The 21,002-nt window shown below is 30.4% G+C and overlaps 1 protein-coding gene across 1 annotated transcript in view; it reads right to left on the bottom strand.

Annotated features, from left to right (window-relative positions):
* LOC143069729 (general transcription and DNA repair factor IIH helicase subunit XPD-like) overlaps positions 1 to 20,636 on the bottom strand; it is a 54,145-nt gene extending 33,509 nt beyond the window's left edge. Inside the window, exons 1-14 of the mRNA XM_076244500.1 lie at positions 20,551 to 20,636; positions 12,905 to 13,004; positions 12,148 to 12,225; positions 11,323 to 11,385; positions 11,033 to 11,143; positions 10,114 to 10,230; positions 9,395 to 9,448; positions 7,666 to 7,728; positions 6,887 to 7,010; positions 6,344 to 6,440; positions 5,506 to 5,615; positions 4,141 to 4,164; positions 2,838 to 3,006; positions 1,477 to 1,595 (exon numbers count right to left, since the gene is read on the bottom strand). Of these exons, the coding sequence (XP_076100615.1) occupies positions 1,477 to 1,595; positions 2,838 to 3,006; positions 4,141 to 4,164; positions 5,506 to 5,615; positions 6,344 to 6,440; positions 6,887 to 7,010; positions 7,666 to 7,728; positions 9,395 to 9,448; positions 10,114 to 10,230; positions 11,033 to 11,143; positions 11,323 to 11,385; positions 12,148 to 12,225; positions 12,905 to 13,004; positions 20,551 to 20,555 (1,234 nt within the window). The 5' untranslated portion in view covers positions 20,556 to 20,636. The remainder of the gene's footprint in view (positions 1 to 1,476; positions 1,596 to 2,837; positions 3,007 to 4,140; positions 4,165 to 5,505; positions 5,616 to 6,343; positions 6,441 to 6,886; positions 7,011 to 7,665; positions 7,729 to 9,394; positions 9,449 to 10,113; positions 10,231 to 11,032; positions 11,144 to 11,322; positions 11,386 to 12,147; positions 12,226 to 12,904; positions 13,005 to 20,550) is intronic.
* Between the last annotated feature and the right edge of the window lie 366 nt (positions 20,637 to 21,002).

The raw sequence follows: 21,002 nt of genomic DNA, 5'->3' as shown, positions 1-21,002 counted from the left end.
TTTTGCAATCTTCATTAGGTCAGATAGTGCAAAACCATAAGATCAACAAAAAATCATGGATCTCAAATTCGAATACATCATGTCAAAGACTAATTAGTTGTTTTAGAATCTAATGCATTCTGAGTAATGTTTTCAACAGCGTTCACCAAAACTATCTGTTCAAAACATCCAAAACAATTGAATTTCAACCAATGATGTAAAGTTTATTTTCCTTTTTGGAGTACCATCAATAAAATTACCCATGGTCCTTAAGACTCTGAAACAGCAACTTGAGAACATTTTTCTTTCAAAAAACATTTTCCTATTTCACATGAAATTGTTCTGTATATCATTCATTGAATGCATATGAATAGAAAGGATAATTCAATATTTCTTACAATGCCATTATGATTTTGCCAGAGAATATTAAAACCCTGCAACAAGGCTTCCAAAAAATATTTGAGCCAGCCGGACATTTCATATCTGATCCCAATCCCTTAAGACTTAGTCACAAAAGGCAATAGTATGGTAATCAGACGGCCATTCCAATGATTGACATTATATTAAAAAAAAAAAATTTAAACTTTACTTTGATATGATATGAATTTGATGTTCGGATGTAACTGTTAAATTGGCAGTGCATCATTCAAAGTGTGCACATCAGCGTTCTCCTATCTGCCTTAGACTTTTTATTTGTGCAAAATGACATTGTCAAAAACTTTACTTTCGTTTCAACCGGATGTTGACTTGACAATGGTAAAACATGGACCATAAACGGATACGTAAAATCCGTGTACGTTTACAAAGCACGACTGAGAGAAGAAGCTCTTTCCACATTGTTTCTCAACAAAATACTTGAATTGAACGTTAGATACAGATATCAATGATAATTTTAGCATTTTTAAAGAAATGTAGGATGCATTATTGAATTTCCCACCTGTGCACATGCACACACGTGTTCTAGTTCATACGACGTAGTTCTGACGATTTTTTATTTAAAACCTTTTTATAAAATCATGTTGATAAACTAATTTCTAATAATTTTAATCTTTTGGACTAAATCAATTAGATACAAACCGCTGAAATGTAAGAAAATAATTGTGAATAAACCGATCAATTTATACGATGTCCGGTACTGAACATAGTTCACCTGTCACCTGAACAGGTAGATTCCAGCTGTCCTACTACTAATTAGCCTTGCATAAATTAGAAGGTATTGAAGTAGGTGTTGTTTTGATAGTAATTAATCATCATGTCACATTTTTGACCGGAAATGTGTTGATGTTAAAGGCAAAAAGTTGGGTCAAAAAGATCGTGAATTATGTAAAAATGACCGAAAAAGCCTTGAAAACTAAAAAGTATATGACCGTTTCATGCTTTGCCCAGCCGGACTTTTACCGGACATTATACAAATGACCGGAATATATGACCGTTTTGGAAGCCTTGCCCTGCAAACTATATCATTAATGTGTATACACACTTATGTACATAATTTACCTTTTGTATATGTACTGACTAGTGTGGCAAAGTTTGATATGAGTGTGAGTGCTGAAAAGTCATGAATATCTGTTAATTCTAGTGTCCTCATTAATGAACTCAATCTTTCTGCACAAAATCTGAAAATAACAAACATACCATAAACTATCTTTAATAAAATTATATAGAGTATATCTAAATAATCTAAATAAAAAGATTGTAAGGAGGATGATAAAATGCTCAACAATTACAAAAAATCAGAAAGGTATGGACCAAAGAACATGAAAAACAAGTCAATCAGAAATCTGAAATTTATGTGCACTGGTTTATAACATATTTTTTTCAATTCTCAATAATAAAAAAGAGTAGATCAGACAGAAATATATTTATATTTTATTTCAGTTTTTTTTATGAACATAACGTTCTTCCCATCACACCATTTGAAAACTTTATGATCTCTGATGATAATTACTTAGTCATGTATTCCTTCCAGATAAAGTCATGAAGTTTTCCAAATGCGTCTTAAATCAGAAAGTTTTAGAACTGACGAATAGATTTTTGACAAACTTGGTTATATATATTAGATAATTTAAACAAGTATCAATTATTCTTTTTTGATAAAATATTTGTGAATATAAATAATCATATTACATGCATCAATACTTTTCATTGGCTGACAACAACCAAGATGCATTATATTTACTAGACAATATTTCATTACCCAATAAAATGCAACCTTGATGATAGCATGTGCTTCCTGTGTAACAATGCATCATGGGAAAACAAAAGAAAAAAATGATATAACTCGTATTTTCATCTTTGTAGCATGAAAATGTAATACTGAAAATCGAACGCATCTTTTTGTAATCTAATTGGATTATTCAATCCTTGATTGTGTACAGCGTTTTAATATGAAGGGAATGAGTATTGGTAAACGTTTTATCTCTCAACATAATTATAAGCAATTACATTCAATTCTTTTATAAATGCAGATCCTAGAGGTTAAACAGTAGAAAATGTACATCTACAGTTAAGACCAGTTGAAGCCAGCCTCCTTGTGCAGATTTTCTCTCTGTGTTGAAGACCCTATTGGTGGCTTTGGGCTGTTTTCTGCTCTTTTGTACAGTTGTTGTCTCTTTGACATATTCCCCATTTCCATTCTGAATTTAATCATATTCAACAATAGGCAATTGCCTGCACATTATCACAAACACTAAATCACCCAGAGTTTAAAACAGATTTTTCATTGATGGTTAATCAGACTTTATCAGTATAAGATATACGTTAAAGGTTTTCTTTCAATGCATACTTTTTACCTTAAAGGTTTTCTTTCAATGCAGACTTTTTACCTTAAAGGTTTTCTTTCAATGCAGACTTTTTACCTTAAAGGTTTTCTTTCAATGCAGACTTTTTGGACACAGTCTTTGAGGAAGGAGGGAGGACTTTCTGACACAACATGTTGTACTCTAAATCTAATTTTTAAATATTCTAAAAATCTTTTCATAAATGCTGCAAAATGTTCCGCTGTTCTTATATTACCAGGTACATTCTCTAAAATATAACGTTCAAAATATCATTTACTTGGTACATTCTCTAAAATATAATGTTCAAGATTACAATCACTAGGTATTTTCTCAGAAATATAATATTCAAGATTATAATTGCTTGGTACATTCTCTAAAATATAATGTTAAAGATTACAATTACTTGGTACATTCTATAAAATATAATGTTCAAGATTACAATTACTAGGTATTTTCTCAGAAATATAATATTCAAGATTATAATTGCTTGAGACATTCTCTAAAATATAATGTTAAAGATTACAATTACTTGGTACATTCTATAAAATATAATGTTCAAGATTACAATTTCTAGGTATTTTCTCAGAAATATAACATTAAAGATAACAATAACTAGTTACATTCTCTGAAATATAATGTTCAAGATTACAATTATTAGGTATTTTCTAGAAATATAACATTCGAGATAACAATTACTAGGTACATTCTCTAAAATACAATGTTCAAGATTACAATTTCTAGGTATTTACTCAAAAATATAATGTTCAAGATCACAATTAATTAATACATTCTCTAAATTATTAAGTTCAAGATTACGATTGATTGTAGTTTACAAATTTTTATAATATGATATAATCACAACCTAACAATAGCAAAGGGAAATGAAGGGTATACTTTAATTAGAAAGCACCCAAATGACCAAAAAGACCGAAAAATAAATGTTATCAGCATACCATATTCAACTATTGACAAGTGTCAATGTAATATTCCAAGTTCTGAATTGTCCACTGTATAGGGAATTGTGAAAACACTGTCTTCTTAGTGTTGTGTATAGCCTTTTTAATAAATATTCGTGCAGAACATTCTGTACAACCTAAATAATTAGTACACTTGGAAAGACATGTAATCAGCATACATTTATATATCTATCATAAGTATTGGACAGCATAATAGACAATAAATACTATAACTGCTAAAACATACAGTAAAAGAGGTATTTCTAAACTCAAAAATATGTGAATGAAGCTATGCAGAATCAATTCTTCATAGCAAACTTCAAATACTTGAATTTGTGAATGGAAATGGGGAATGTGTTAAAGAGACAAAAACCTGACCAAAGAGGAGAAAACAGTCTAAGGCCCCCAATGAGCAAAGCACTTACCTTGAAGTACTTCATCCGGTAAAACTGAAATGAAAATAAACAATATCAAACTGCAGTTGAGATTGGTTTTTAGTTGACTGTTTTCAAACAAAATGATAATCCATAAGTACAAGACCTTCCACACACATTTATAAACCAATAGGCCAAAACAATTATTGATCCAATGACTGAATTACCGTAGAAAGGTGTGTATAGTCCGTGGTTTTTTACCCTGGGAATGAAATTGATGGAAGGGGTGCAGACTATGAAGTACTATAGGATTTCAAGTAGATTGTGTTTTTTTCAAAAATACAATTTTTGGGGTAAAAAAAGTATATATTATACACAACAAAATATGGTAGCTTACATATCTTTCAATTTATGTCAACTCCTTTCATACACAAGTTCTATATACTGTTAGGACACTAGTCAACTTTGTAAATGAGGGAGGAAAGATACCAGAGGGACAATCAAACTGATAGATCGAAAATAAACTGACAACGCCATGGCTAAAAATGAAAAAGACAAACAGACAAACAATAGTACACATGACACAACATAGAAAACTAAAGAATAAACAACACTAACCCCATAACATGAAGATGTATATAAATGTCTAAAGTTATAAAAAAAAAATAACAACTTTTGTTGCACAGATGCTTTAGTAGCTGTTTTTTTAATTCAAACAAACTAAATTTTATATCTTCTTGAGTTTGTGGAGTCGAATAAAAGAGAAGAAGTAAAATTTGTAATCGCAATCTGGATTCTAAGTAATCAATTTTAAAAGCAATAAGAACAAAAATTTCCAAAAGGAAGATTTTTATTTAGCAGTTTGAACTTTGCGATTGCTTTTTGATTTTGTTTCTTTTTAGATGTTTTGAAATAAACAAGGGATAACTTAAAAAAAATACAATTCTTGAAAAATTACTTGAAATTATTAATTCATATTTGTATAAAATAACCATGTCAATTTCATGTAAACCATTAAAAGATATACTTAGGTGAAATAAAAAAATCAAGAATTTAAAATTGATACTATAAGTCAGAAGAGCATTATAGTTGAAGAACAAAATAAGCTCAAAATATTGATGGGTTATGGAACTCTTTTTCAAGATATTTATTTTTTATTAAAATGGCAGGAAAAGGCTGACTCATGGTCAGACATTTACCTTATATTTGCATTGGTATTATTTTGGTCTCAAATCAAAAGAAATGAAATCTAGAATCCGCTTAAATTTTGGTAGACCTTTTATGAGCTATTGAAGTCTTATATGAAAAGCAAAATGGGTGTTAAGGGTATTTCTTTTAACCTGTATCGTAGGAAAAGACCAAATCTGACCAAAATTCTTAAACCTGACCTAGGTACATCCTAAATATATAGAATACCTGGATTAGCAAGTACTTGGTCTGTTTCCCTGGCTAAATTTTTATCCCTAAGTCCTTGTACCAGTTTTAAATATTCATCATTTAACCTTTCAGCATTTGATTCTTTTATCCTGAAAATTAAATCTCCATACATTAATAACACAATACATAAACAAGAATGTGTCATAGTACACAGATGCCCCACTCTCACTTTTATTTTCTATGTTCAGTGGACCGTGAAATTGGGGTCAAAACTCTAATTTGGCATTTAAATTAGAAAGATTATATCATAGGGAACATGTGTACTATGTTTCAAGTTGATTGAATTTTAACTTCATCAAAAACTACCTTGTCCAAAAACTTTAACCTGAAGCGGGACAGACGGACGAACGGATGGACATTTGAACGGACGGATCTACTAATGTAGGTGGGGCATAAAAATGTGCAAAACAAACTAAAACTTGGTAAATCCTCACAACATATGTCCTCTTACATTGCCAGTTAATGATTTTACTTTTCAATTTAAAACTATATTTTTTAGATATATCTTGTACAGTTCATAACATATAAAAAGAAAAGAATTATGTATGGAAATTATCATTTTCATCTTTTGCATTTGTAATGAAAGTAACTTACGTGACTTAAGTGTACACAATTGCAAGATTCATTAATGCCATTTTAAAATAAGATCTAAATGTAAATTATGAGGTCTAGTAGATGCCATAGTCCTATTGAATAATTAGATCATTACAAACTTTTCTTAATTTTCATCAATAAATTACAAATGCTTGTTTTGCTTTATCTGATTTAAAAAAAAGATGATTTAAAAATAAAAAAATGATTTTTATGCATTTTTTACCTTCTAATATGTTCACTTAGTTTTTCTAGATTCTGTTGACATTTTTCTAGGGTCCGTTTAGAGATTTTTACACTCATAGATTCTATACATACGTTGTCTGAAAATAAACATACCATGTATATGTAAATTTAACATGCTGATGAAAACAAATATACATGTATATATAAATTTAACATGCTAATGAAAATAAATATACATGTATATATAAATTTAACATGACAATAAATAAAATAAATATAAATCTATCGCTTAACTTTGTGTGACTTTCTTTTGAATTTTTGGGATAATTTTACTTAACATGCTACTAGCTTGAGAAAACAAATATTGCTTTTGTGTCATTATTTATGCATATGTGTAATTGTAAATGTAAATATCAACACCGTCTTAAGCAAAATAGTTGAAATCAGATTTCTTAGGTCTTTCAAACTCAAGGATGTTTCTTGGCCACATCACATTATTAAGCAATTCCCATACACAACTTGTGAGATGTTTTGGAAAATAGAAAAAAAAATGCTTTCTGCATATAATGTAATCAATGCATACCTATGTTATGGGCCTCATCAAATACAACGACAGCTTTTTTAGAAAGTTCACTGGATACAAGTTCTGAGATTTTAGGATCTAATAAATAATAATAACTGTACACAACTATATTGGCATGATTTATCTGAAATGTAAAATAAACAAATAATTATGGAATCCTATCTAAAAATCCTGTGCATACTGACTGCATGTAAGACTTCAAAACATATCTAACCATTGACTGCCTGATGGCTGATTAACATCCCAACATCATATGTATGTGCCTGTTCAATGTCTGAAACTTCTTCAGGGATGATGTATGTCATACATTATGCAGAGTTCACACATAGCCTATTACAGCTCCTTTTTGAGATCAGACAGTGCTACAACCAGAAAAAGTCGAATAACTACCGGTATCCTCAATAATCTGTAATGTCCTTTCATTGTCTGAAGAAGAGAGTCTTATATTAATGGATTAGGATTGGTCTGAAGAGGTTGTCCAAGCACTCCCCACAGAAAGTGCGGCCAGTAACATTCAGAAAACTCAGCTGATTTTGTCTAGTCGTATTACATGAAACCACTGAGACAGTGTTGTTTCTATTAAAGTATCATTTTAAAATGTCATAAAATCAATTTCACAATTAAGGGGAACTTAAATAAAACAAAACTGGTATCATAAGGACAATCAAACATGTTTATTAAGGTCTCCTTGGGGCAGGGGAAAACTGACCTATAAACTTTGTAGAATTTTGCATATTGCTTCTAAACATCTAATTTTTATCAAATCAATATCAACTTACGGCATATCTTGCTAAAAAATAGGGACAAAATCCTCGATCTTTTCCATAGTCTTTTAATTCATCCTGAAATACAAACATTCAGATCCGTCAGAATTCCGTTAAAATCTACATAGACATAGGAAGATGTGGTATGAGTGCCAATTAGACAACTCTCCATCCAAGTAACAATCTATTAAAGTAAACCATTATAAGTAAAGGTACATCCTTCAACACGGAATCATGGCTCACACTGAACAGCAAGCTATAATATAAGGGCACAATAAATTGCTAGTGTAAAACCATTCAAACGGTCTAATCTATATAAAAACTAAAAATGAGAAGTATGTTTATTTAAGGTGTTTTGGGAGTCTAAAATAAAAATGATAGAATTTGTTCATACTTTGCCAAAATGTAGTATCTATTGATACATGTTCAAAAATATTATAAAAATGATAGGTCACCGCGCATTTTCTCAAGTTACAGGTTGTGACAAAATGACACATTTTGTATGGATTATACAGGAAAAAACACAATTTTGTGAATAGAAACATAACAAAATGATAGAATTGTAAAATAAATTAGGAAAAGATTGCTTTCAGACAATGCTTTGAAAATATCAAAAGAAAAGTTAGGGTCACCATACGTTTTTTCCGGCTTAAAGAAATAGGAAAATTCCATGTATATTCCTTCAGGAAATGCACTGTTTTAGAGTAACCTCCCCTTAAAATGCAAATTTGAAAATATTTTAAAACAACTAAATATAATCAATATTTGTAAAATTATTAATATAATATAAGTTACATTCTTATAAATTTGTACTTTTAAATGAAAATTCACATTAAATAACTGCATTCCTACATCAAATTTTGCTAACTTGATAGAAAATATGGACCTTAGATTCTCTGTTTTTTACAATCCAAGATGGCGAAAGACACCCATACCACTTTAAGTAAAATTGTGATACAAATTGGGGTTTTTATACTAAATCATTAACATTTACTCAATATGGTTAAAATTTCATACTCAAAATGTTGAACCTTTGTTATGGCAGACTAAACAAAGTCTAAACGATTATTTTTCCAAAATTAGACTTCACGATACAAAATTAATCTATAAAGTGATGTAAATCCCTAGTTTTAATGATTTTGTGCAAAACATGTTTACTTTTTTTTTTATACATTTGAATAAACAACTGAAATAATGTACTTCCACACATCCTTTTTGTACCTGTAACAACTCACCAAACCTATAATCTAGTGGTTGTCTTTGATTGCTGTCTTGTCATTTCATATTGTTTTAGTACAGGTCAGACTGCTGATCCTCTCATTTGAATGTCATGTTTTGTTGATGATGTAATAAAATGGCCTATGATAGTTTACTGTACAATATTGCTTTTGCTCATTGTTGAAATCTGTACAATGACTACAAATGTTTACAGCCTTGTCCTCTGGTGTATGGTCACTTGGGTGGGAAGTTGTTTTTATGGCAATTATACCAAATCTGATTATTTTATTTATGGCAATCATACCATATCTTATTATTTTAAGTATTTTTTTCACTTTAGTTTTTAGTACCAATATATAATTCTGTAAACATCTATCTGAATCAACACTTGAAAAATTTATTTCATGTAGTTATTATTCAAATTGCATCAGGAAAGTGGTTTTAATTTCTATTTCCTCAAAACACCTGTTCTATGTTTGTCTGCAATATATTAAAAGAAATAACTAATTTCAAAATAAGTACTTACTAAACCATATATTCCTGTTGGTAGAGGAGTTTGCCTTCCTACTTTATCAAATTTCTGGAAAAGAAAAGATATACTTATTAGAATTAGAAGTGCATTGTAATAATGTACAGTAAAATTCAGACATCTTTTTGAATTTTTATTCTTTTGACAACTATGAAGGAGATAGATTTAAAAAAAAAACGGGAATTTCAAATTCTGATACCATTGATTCATGAAGTATTTTTTTCTGAAGTTCTCTAATATTTGTATCCATAGAAGTTTAACAATTGTAGTTGTAAATGTACTAACAAATTTCTGAATTTACAGTACATGGTTACAATCAATTTGGCAGCATGATAAAACATTTCTGTTTTATTCAGCATAATTTGTGGATATCAGAAATGTGCAGTATGCATTTTTCTTGGACGCTAGATAATTACATTTGATACAATTTTCTTTGAAAATTTGTAGAAAACTGCTCAATGGAGGATATATAAAAATATCTGTACAAAATTTATGAAAACATATTTGGTCTTGTAAAAAAAAGTATGGCTACTAAACCTTGGCATCAGGGAAGTAAACTTATTCTCATGACAAAGGAGAGACCCAGACTAACAAAGAGTTACTTTTAATTTGATTTTATTGAATTTCTTAGCAAGCAACACCAACATAAATATCCATTTTGATCTCAACAGTGTTTAAATAAATAATCATATTTTTTTATTTTAGTGCAAACTTACTTCGTAGAAATCACAAACTGGAACTGTAGGATCACTCTTGCGTTTGACCCTGATGAAAGATGACGTCATTTTATGACAAAGTCCATCCATACTTTTCCCTTCTCTCTCCTGGCTCACCTGTTTATGAAAATAAGAGTATAGTTCAATCTCACAACACTAACAGTAACAAAACAAAATTGTAAACTGCATAAATAAATGTAAGTGTAAAAAGATAGATTTGTTGTGTTTCAATATTGTAAAAGCATTTGTAATTAATGAATTCAAGGAACACTTGCATTACATTAGGTAAAAGTTTAAAATACAGGCAAAGGCATTTTTAGTCATCAATATTGTTTAAAATATAATTTCACTAATTTGATATTTTGAGAACTATGTTATCAACTACAAACATGAAAATCTTGAATTCACAGAATATCTGTGTATTAAATGTAAAATGCAGCTCAATCTTAAGTTCTTCTATGCTTAGTTGAGTAGACTTTTGTTTGATGCTTCTTTTTTGCAGGTCGTAATGTTGGCTTTATTTCAGAAAAAAAATAAATAAAAAGCATAAAAAGATTTATTTAAAGTCAGTTATACATATACATGTAGCTTATGTTGTATTGTTATATGTATAACCGACTTTAAATAAATCTTTTTATTTTCAACTAAACATTTCTTGAAATATGATTGGATTATCTCCCTTGGCATTATATCCTACTTTTTAACAAATTGACTGAGTGCTAGCTTTAATACATAAAACTTCAATGAATGTTTATAACTTTGTGAAATGATCTATATTTATTAAAATTCTTCAATAATCTAAAATCATCGTGTTTACATAATGTTTAATCAATAATTAGATTTAATAAATTTAATTTTGATTTCTGTTCTCAACAAAATTTCTTAGAATTTTATGTCATTCTTTGACATTTTAACAAACCTCAGGATGAATACACAGATTTTTCCTGGAGCTTAGAGCTAATCCTACGATTTGTAGTTTCTCTTCAGATTCTTCATAAAACTTTACCAAGTTCTTTAATTCTTCAACAACCTGTAATATATAAATGAAAATATCAATGAAACAGGAGCACTTTCTGTGACAAAAATTAGATAATATTTGTACTGTAAATGGTGGTGATTTTTAAACATTCACTCTGAAATACATCTGGCAGTTGTCTATTAAATTTACTCATATGTATCATTAAAATGTAAGATAAACTTCCACATTACCTTCTCTAACTCAGAGACTGTTCTAGAACAATATATCAACTTTGTTACTTCTAAAGGGTTGGCCTATAACATAAAATAGTAAAAGTCGTAATCCAAACACACATCAATAAAAGTCACAATCCAAACACACAATATCAAAAGTCATAATCCAAACATGCAATAAATATCTTATTTACCAGTTTATTTCAGGTTTAAGGTGGTACCTAACACTACAGGGAGATAACTCTGTAAAGTCAGCTAAACGTTTTAATTACGTTGTGTTGTAAAAGGAATATTAAGTTTCTCAATGATCAAAATTGGGGGTTGTCAAATTGCTATATAACCAGTGTAATTTTTCTGACAAAATAGTTGATTCAATTTTTAATTTTTTTTTATATTTTTGTTTTAAAAAGTGTCAAAGTAAATACTTTCACAAAATTTTATGAAAATTAAACGCGCCAAATTAATTTTAGTGAAAGTGTTGGGTACCACCTTAAACAATAATAACAGAAAACCTTGAACAGTCTATAGGGGAAATGTCTTACTTGATTGACAAATGAACAGAAGATTTTTTATTCAATATTTTCACATTTTTGCATGCAAAATGTTTTATCAGTACATGTACTTAATTTCTATTTCAAAATTTCAGCTTATTTTTCTGTGAAATTAATTTAAACATGTTTTCCTTAAATTTTGTATTGATACATTCAGAAATTATTTAGTAAATGCAAAACCCCATAGGTTAAGTTACACTTGAATGATGATTCAGGTTTACTGAAATTATTTTCAAATAGGCTATAATTATATGTACTTCTTTAAAAGTCGGGAATCTATTACTATTATTACCTGCATATAAGCAACAATAAGAGATAGAAGTGATACTGTCTTCCCTGTACCCGAGGGCATCTCCAATGCACAGTGTCCCTGTCAATAATGAATGACAAATATTAAGCATTTACCCAAAAAACGTTTGTACAATCCTCCTTTTCGTGCTCACGATCATAGGATTAGCCAAAAAATTACAAAACTTGATTGACCAGTTAATTAATTATTTGTGGCTCTCATGCAAAACAAATCTAAGGAAATGTTCCTTTATCTAAAAGTTTATTTTCTGTGCAGCAAGTTGCTATGAAGATACTTTTATTGCACTAAAACTAGAGGATTTTGAATATCTGATAAAAAAAAAGTCAAAAACAAGAGTAGCCAAGATTCTTATCATATGATCAAAATCTTTACTTTGAATTCATTTATTTTCATAGATCATGGCAGGCAATTTTCATGTGGCTTGAGGTAAACCTACAAGTCTATTTTATGATATTTCATTTGGTTGATTTGCCAAAGTCTGTAAACAATTCATTAAAATGTGTACATTAATTAACATTGAAATTCATTGTTTACCTATACCCATGAAATCTAAAAAAAAAGATATCCCTTGAAAAATTGGTATCCTACGAAAAAATAATAAATCCATAGTATAAAGGTCATTGTAGGTTAATCACAAACGAGTTGTAAATAAGACAAGATTTCAATTTTCTTTTATATCCAGGATTTGCAGAGTTACATATCGATTAGTCAAGACTGATAAGTCAAAAGTAATAAATACCTTTGCATCTAGTGTTCTTTTTAGCTCTACCATGTACATATACTGCTCTGGGTAGATGTAGTCATAAGGGAAGAGAACAAGCAAGCCATCTACATTTATCCTGTTAAAACAACAAAACAAAATATTATTATGTGCACTGTGAAATTTGTTAAATAAGACACAGGTTTTTTCCTACATGTATGTCTTTGTTCCTGCGTCTTATACTCAGGTGTGCTTTATGTTAGTATTTTTTCGGTGCTTCAGGGCATGTGTGAAAAAAAATATGTGGATTTTCTATGGAAACTCATTTTTATACAGGTAAAAATGATGATCAACATATTTTTTAACATATGAAATCAAATAGACCTAGAAAAATCTTGTTGCATGTGTATGCTATCTATTTATATCTATATATATGTTTATATTGCATTATATGACTATGATGACTGTCTGAAGTCATTGTAGGAAGTCATCATATAATCCTTGATGGTAAATTCGATGGCGTCTAGACTAAAATACTGACAAAATGCTGATACATATTATCCATGTATCGTGAGTTGTTTATTTTAGTCTATCTATAATTAGGAAATAAGAATTTTGGTATGTCAAACAGAAATATGTAAGAATTTACAGTTTGTGAGTCAAATCATTGAACATGAATTTGACAGCTAATGCCCCTTCAAAAATCATAATATCAAAAAGACACAGTCATGACAGTCACACATACTACATCTTTGTAAAATAAATAAAACAAATTTGATATCTAAGAAGTCAAGTTGAAAAAAAAGTTCCTTTCATGTCTTTGTACATTATTTTTTCACTCATTCCAAGATAAAATTGAGAAAGGAAAGGAGGAATGTGTCAAAGCAACAAACAACTCCACCAAAGAGCAGACAACAGCTGATTAGATGACTAGTTTCAAAAAAATTTGTTTTTATAAATCCATCCAAATAAATAGACAATTTATAAAACAATTTTTACCATCAAGATCAAAGACATCATTATTATACCTGATCAACTTTTTAAATTACAATCAACACTCATCAACAATTGTCAACAGTAATTCTAATTTCTAAACAAAATGAATTCGGAAAGTGTCCATGGAACACAGATGATGTCCCCACTTTCATATAGCTTTATAAAGGGACATAATTAAAGAACTGTAAAAGTGATGCTACCTAAATTTAAACTTGATTTGAGTTTTGTGGTAATAAACATGGTTTATATATAAGTTTCGTAACATTTGGTTGAGGCAAACTAAAGTTAGAGAAAGGAAACTGAAAATTCAGCAATTTTTTCTTTTGTAAAAGGCATGTTTAACCCTGCCACATTATTTATGTATGTTCCTGTCCCAAGTCAGGAGCCTGTAATTCAGTGGTTGTCATTTGTTTATGTGTTACATATTTGTTTTTTGTTAATTTTTTATATAAATAAGGCCGTTAGTTTTCTCGTTTGAATTGTTTTACGATTGTTATATCGGGGCCTTTTATAGCCGACTATGCCGTATGGGCTTTGCTCATTGTTGAAGGATGTACAGTGACCTATAGTTGTTAATATTTGTGTCATTTTGGTCTCTTGTGGACAGTTGTCTCATTGGCAATCAAACCACATCTCATTTTTTATAACTCCAGACCAGTTAAAGTGACACCACCACAGGGGCTGATCTTGCTTCCAGAAAAATCGCCAGCTCCTATATTTTGTTGCCAGTTTTGAAAACTTGGAGCAAACTTTAGAATCAGCTAGAGTCCTTATTTCTTCTACTAAAATTTAAACGATGTTCAATTTACATTTCTCATGCACTCAGCCTGCACTTTACATCATTTAACATGTAATACTGAGTAAGTTATTGCATAGGGTTTTATATGCATACATCAAAACAACATGTGTAGTTTATTTTCTTAGAAGAATATAAATGAGCTTATGGTCTGTATATTCTACAGAATAGAGAAAATGTCTTCAAAATCAATATAAAGTATTTTAAACTAGAGGCTCTAAAGAGCCTGTGTCGCTCACCTTGGTCTATGTGAATATTAAACAAAGGAAGCAGATTGAAAATTGACTACAAAGGTCAATAACTCCTACAGGGGTCAATTGACCATTTCGTTCATGTTGACTTATTTGTAGATCTTACTTTGCTGAAAATTATTGCTGTTTATAGTTTACCTATATCTATAATAATATTCAATATAATAACCAAAAACAGCAAAATGTCCTTAAAATTACCAATTCAGGGGCCGCAACCCAAAAACAGGTTGTTCAATTCATCTGAAAATTTCAGGGCAGATAGATCTTGACCTGATTAACAATTTTACTTCATGTCAAATTTTCTCTAAATTATTTGGTTTTTGAGTTATAAGCCAAAAACTGCATTTTACCCCTATGTTCTATTTTTAGCCGTGGCGGCCATCTTGGTTTGATGGCCAGGTCACCGGACACATTTTTTAAACAAGAAACCCCAAAGATGATTGTGGCCAAGTTTGGATCAATTTGGCACAGCAGTTTCAGAGAAGAAGATTTTAGTAAAAGATATATAAAATTTACGAAAAATGGTTAAAAATTGACTTTAAAGGGCAATAACTCCAAAAGAGGTCAACTGACCATTTTGGTCATGTTGACTTATTTGTAAATCTGACCTTGCTGAACATTATTGCTGTTTACAGTTTACCTATATCTATAATAATATTCAATATAATAACCAAAAACAGCAAAATTTCCTTAAAATTACCAATTCAGGGGCCGCAACCCAAAAACAGGTTGTTCAATTCATCTGAAAATTTCAGGGCAGATAGATCTTGACCTGATTAACAATTCTACTTCATGTCAAATTTTCTCTAAATTATTTGGTTTTTGAGTTATAAGCCAAAAACTGCATTTTACCCCTATGTTCTATTTTTAGCCGTGGCGGCCATCTTGGTTTGATGGCCAGGTCACCGGACACATTTTTTAAACAAGAAACCCCAAAGATGATTGTGGCCAAGTTTGGATCAATTTGGCACAGCAGTTTCAGAGAAGAAGATTTTAGTAAAAGATATATAAAATTTACGAAAAATGGTTAAAAATTGACTTTAAAGGGCAATAACTCCAAAAGAGGTCAACTGACCATTTTGGTCATGTTGACTTATTTGTAAATCTGACCTTGATGAACATTATTGCTGTTTACAGTTTACCTATATCTATAATAATATTCAATATAATAACCAAAAACAGCAAAATTTCCTTAAAATTACCAATTCAGGGGCCGCAACCCAAAAACAGGTTGTCCAATTCATCTGAAAATTTCAGGGCAGATAGATCTTCACCTGATTAACAATTTTACCCATGTCAGATTTGCTCTAAATGCTTTGGTTTTTGAGTTATAAGCCAAAAACTGCATTTTACCCCTATGTTCTATTTATAGCCATGGCGTTCATCTTGGTTAGTTGGCGGGGTCACCGGACACAATTTTTAAACTAGATACCCAAATGATGATTGTGGCCAAGTTTCAAATAATTTGGCCCAGCAGTTTCAGAGGAGAAGATTTTTCTAAAAGATTACTAAGATTTACGAAAAATGGTTAAAAATTGACTATAAAGGGCAATAACTCCTAAAGTGGTCAACTGATCATTTTGGTCATGTTGACTTATTTGTAGATCTTACTTTGCTGAACATTATTGCTTTTTACAGTTTATCTCTATCTAAAATAATATTCAAGATAATAACCAAAAACAACAAAATTTCCTTAAAATTACCAATTCAGGGGCAGCAACCTAACAACGGAATGTCAGATTCATCTGAAAATTTCAGAGCAGATAGATCTTAACCTGATTAACAATATTACCCCATGTCAGATTTGCCCTAAATGCTTTGGTTTTTGAGTTATAAGCCAAAAACTGCATTTTACCCCTATGTTCTATTTATAGCCATGGCGGCCATCTTGGTTAGTTGGCGGGGTCACCGGACACAATTTTTAAACTAGATACCCCAATGATGATTGTGGCCAAGTTTGGTTACATTTGGCCTAGTAGTTTCAGAGGAGAAGATTTTTGTAAAAGTTAACGCCGGACGCAGGACGACGACGGACGACGACGACGACGGACGCCGGACGCCAAGTGATGAGAAAAGCTCACTTGGCCCTTTGGGCCAGGTGAGCTAAAAATGGGTCAATTGAATGAAGAAAATAAATTAAGAGGTGTTCAAATTTACCATGTTAACAGAATAGTGAAAATCTGTATTAATTAAAATAAAAAACAGAATAAGATGACAAAAGGCATCCTACCCAACTGTTACTAAGACCCTCTTTAACTCTTCCCATAACTAAAAAGACCTTAACATAAAAATTCTAAAGCTAGAATTATGTAGAAATATCTTAGACATGTCTAAAGTAGGTATCTTAACACTAATGATTAGAAAAAGTAAAATTGAGTTATCTTAGTTTATTCGGGTGTGCTCCTTCTTTGGAGGATTATAAACAGTATGTAGAACAAGTAACAAGGTGAACAATGGTGGTTGTTTTTGTTATTTTTGTATCATAACTGAGGGCAATAAATTTCAAAGACAAATTTGTCTGAATTTGCTATTTTTTAATGGGAAACAAGTAATACAATGTTTTTTAACAAGTTGATTACTGTTTTTGACTTCCTGTCAATTACGCTTTCTTCGTACAACTATGGGACATCGGTAAACATTGCAAATTGTGTTATCGTATGGCCATTTCTTCAAAGACAAAATGCTGACTGACCAATTCTATTTGAATTAATTAATGTTGATCATTAATGACGGTTTACTCCTGGTTTGCCCACTTTTAATTCTACCAATTATCTATTAGTTAAGAAAACAAAAAAGACAAAAGGTTTAATGAGCGTACAATTGTATAGTCTGTTCCAACCTAGGTATATAGTTTGCAAGTGTTTTCTAAATATTCAGGTTGTTTTTTTGTATAGAAAAATAATTAAAAAAAAAACAAATTCAATCAATTAATTCTAAGTAAAAAATGATATTCAGTTATAAAAGTGTCTTAGTTTATGTTCATTAGTTTCTGCATGATAGAAATATTTTTATACACTGAGTTCTCTTTTTTGCCAACTTTATTATATAAATTAATCAATTTTATAAATGCATTGCATAAGGAAATCAATTAAGCACAAACAAGTAATAAGGGTACTTTATGTAAAATGATGAGAAATACAATCTTTTATATATACATCAAAAGTAACAAAACATTTAATTTATTTACAAAGTCACAATTAACATTAATTCACTTCATTGTTCAGTTCAAATGGAGAAGATGGGATGTCGCGTCAGAGTAATCTACCACGTTGATGGGGTCCTTGTTTGTATCTGTATATGAGTCTGGTGTCTATTACTCTGTATCGTCGTCTTTAAGGTGGGCGGGTTCCTCCTGCTGCATACTGGACAATTTTGCATTCTGTTAGTGCCTTTGTCTTCTTCTGTAGCTCAATGATTTCGTAGATGTTTTGTTGGGCGTGTTTGTGTCGTTTCTTAAGTTTGTTGTGCCATCCTTCCAGGTGATTTGTGCATGGTGCGGGGTGCTTCTGTGTAATAGTGGTTCCGTAGAAAGCGGTAGTTTTCAACCCAAAACTCTGTCACGTAATCTGTAAATGAAGTTGTGGCGGGTATGTTTTCAGTTTCTCCAATGTCTTCTAAAGTGTTTAGCCAAACATTGTCAACAAGGTTATGTCTTCATTTTCTTTATAATAGGGCTGTAGTCCATATTTCTGTGCCTTTCGCCATGTACACTGGGTGACGTGGAAGAAGCAGCCTTTCACGGTTACCCCTGGACATACTGTCTGTGTTGCGTTGTTGGTTGCTGTCTCGATGTCAATAGATAGTGTTTCTGGTTGAAGTTGTAACTAGTGTTGCTGATCAATGGCTACTGAACAGTTGCATTTATATTCTAGTTGTTAAATTTAATTGGATAATTTTATATTTTACTAAATTTTGAAACAGTGTATTGTATTAAAATTTAAAAAAAATGAAGTTGAATAAATTAAAAGATATTCAAATGAGATTTATTCTATTAAATCTTTAGTTTCATTATTTTACTTTTCGCCTTTTTTTCAGAATGTACCAATAATTAATATTTGTTGATAAATTGAAATATTTATTCATTTTCATTTTAGTACACATTTTTTCCTATTTTTTTTTTTTAATAAAATACATTATCTTGCCAAATATATATAAAATATAGAAACTTTTTGCACATTTTCCTTGATTTAATAGCAGAATATAATATTCTTTTTTAATTTTACAGGTAAAATAAAAGGTAAAAAATATGACCATAATTCAGAAATAAACTATAATTGTTAAAACAACAATTCCCTCTATGTTTACATATACTTGTAATTAAAAGTGGGCAAACCAGGATGACACCATTAATGACCCATCCGATGAATGGATTACCTGTAACAACAGATTATGGCACCTGTTGTAACCGTTGATTAGCTTGGGGTCGTAAACAAAGTCATAAAGTTGTAGCCAGGTAAAAAAATTTGCAACTTATTTTTTTACCTTTTACCGTAAACAGACATATATTTATTTTTAGCCTTAGTATAAGTTTCATAATGCTTGGTTGAGGCAAAGTTAGAGGACGGAAACCAATATTAGGATATAGGTAGGAACGTACAGACAGACAAGGATAAAATTAAATGCACCTTAAGCTACAACATAAATATATGTAACCTTAGAGCAAATTAAAACTTTAAAAAAAGCCAGCAATTTCCTTGGTTTTTTTTATGCCTGAAAAATATATTTTTTCTTTAATATTTACCATATAATTAAGTTAAGAAAACCTTTTAACAACATTAGTAGTGCACATGAAAAAAGGGCAAACCAACCCAGGGCAAACCAACCCAGGGCAAATGGGTGCTGTTACAAATGTATATGTACCTCATAAATTGTTTTTAATTGTTCATGTAATTTTAACCTACTTAGGGTGTTCTATTGTACAACACTAGGGAGAAAACCCTAGACTTGATAAACAGGTTGGGGACAACCCACCAAATGGGGAACTATTCCCCAAATGAGTAACAATCCCTCATTTGAGTAATTATTTCATAATGCTAAAAACTAAATTTTCTAAAAATAAAAAAAATGGGAAAATGGCACTAATTTATAGAAAATGGAACAACTTCTCCCAAAGAACTATATTTTTATTATGCCCGTTATGGGTTTTAAAAAAGTTAGAAGCCTAGAAAATATTAAAATGTTCTGATTTTTCATAGACTTGTATATTCTCAGTAAATCAAGATAAGGATAATCATCTTTTATTCATGAATATAACCAACCTGATTCCACATGCATGGGTTGCCATGGTAACGGGGATTGCATGTGTGTAACCAGTGTAACCAATGTAACCATTAGGTGAATGAAAGTTACAAATGGACTAGAGAATTTGTGAATGATTTATGATAGTTCATACGTGTGTAACCAATGTAACCATTATGTCAATGGGGGTTACAAAACAAGATACCTATATTCAGGTGCACATTTTGTGCCTTATATGAAAAATGTAGTCCAGACGTCATAATTAAAATTTTGGACTACTTCTTTACTAGTTTTCCTTTTTTGAGTATTATCTAAATTTGGCACTCATGTTTATCTATATTTGATTAGATAAATACTATTTTTCTACCAAGGTTTTTTTTGATAATTAAGATGTAAAGAATTACTTCATGATTCAACTTTTGAAACAAATGATGCTGATCATGCCGATTTGTTTTCACCGGAAGTTCTTTTCGGAATCCCTCGAACTTACGATAGAATTAACTACCGACAAATCACTTGTTAACTATATAAGACTACTGCTGTCACTGAGTGTTTTCAGCGACGTCCGCGTTGTCATGGCCTTTGCTGTATTCGATTGTAGTACTTTTCAGTATAGATCAGTATATGTAATCACATTTATAAGTTTGTTGTGTTTAATTCATAAAATTAGTGTCACATTACAGAGAAAAATAATAAGCAAACAGTTTTATTTTTGTAAAAGGGGAATTCCATTTTCAAAACGAAGCCGGATTGAGTCGATTCTATAAATATCTTCAGGGGAAATGGTACATTGTTTTCTGAATCTCTGAGTTATTTTTCAAAACGTCAATATTTTAAGACACTTAAATGGGAATGC

The sequence above is a fragment of the Mytilus galloprovincialis genome, chromosome 3 (genome assembly GCF_965363235.1).
Source record: "Mytilus galloprovincialis chromosome 3, xbMytGall1.hap1.1, whole genome shotgun sequence".
In the NCBI taxonomy this organism is placed as follows: domain Eukaryota; kingdom Metazoa; phylum Mollusca; class Bivalvia; order Mytilida; family Mytilidae; genus Mytilus; species Mytilus galloprovincialis.
The sequence above is the reverse complement of the archived record's forward strand: the minus strand, read 5'-3'. Positions and strand labels throughout refer to the sequence as shown.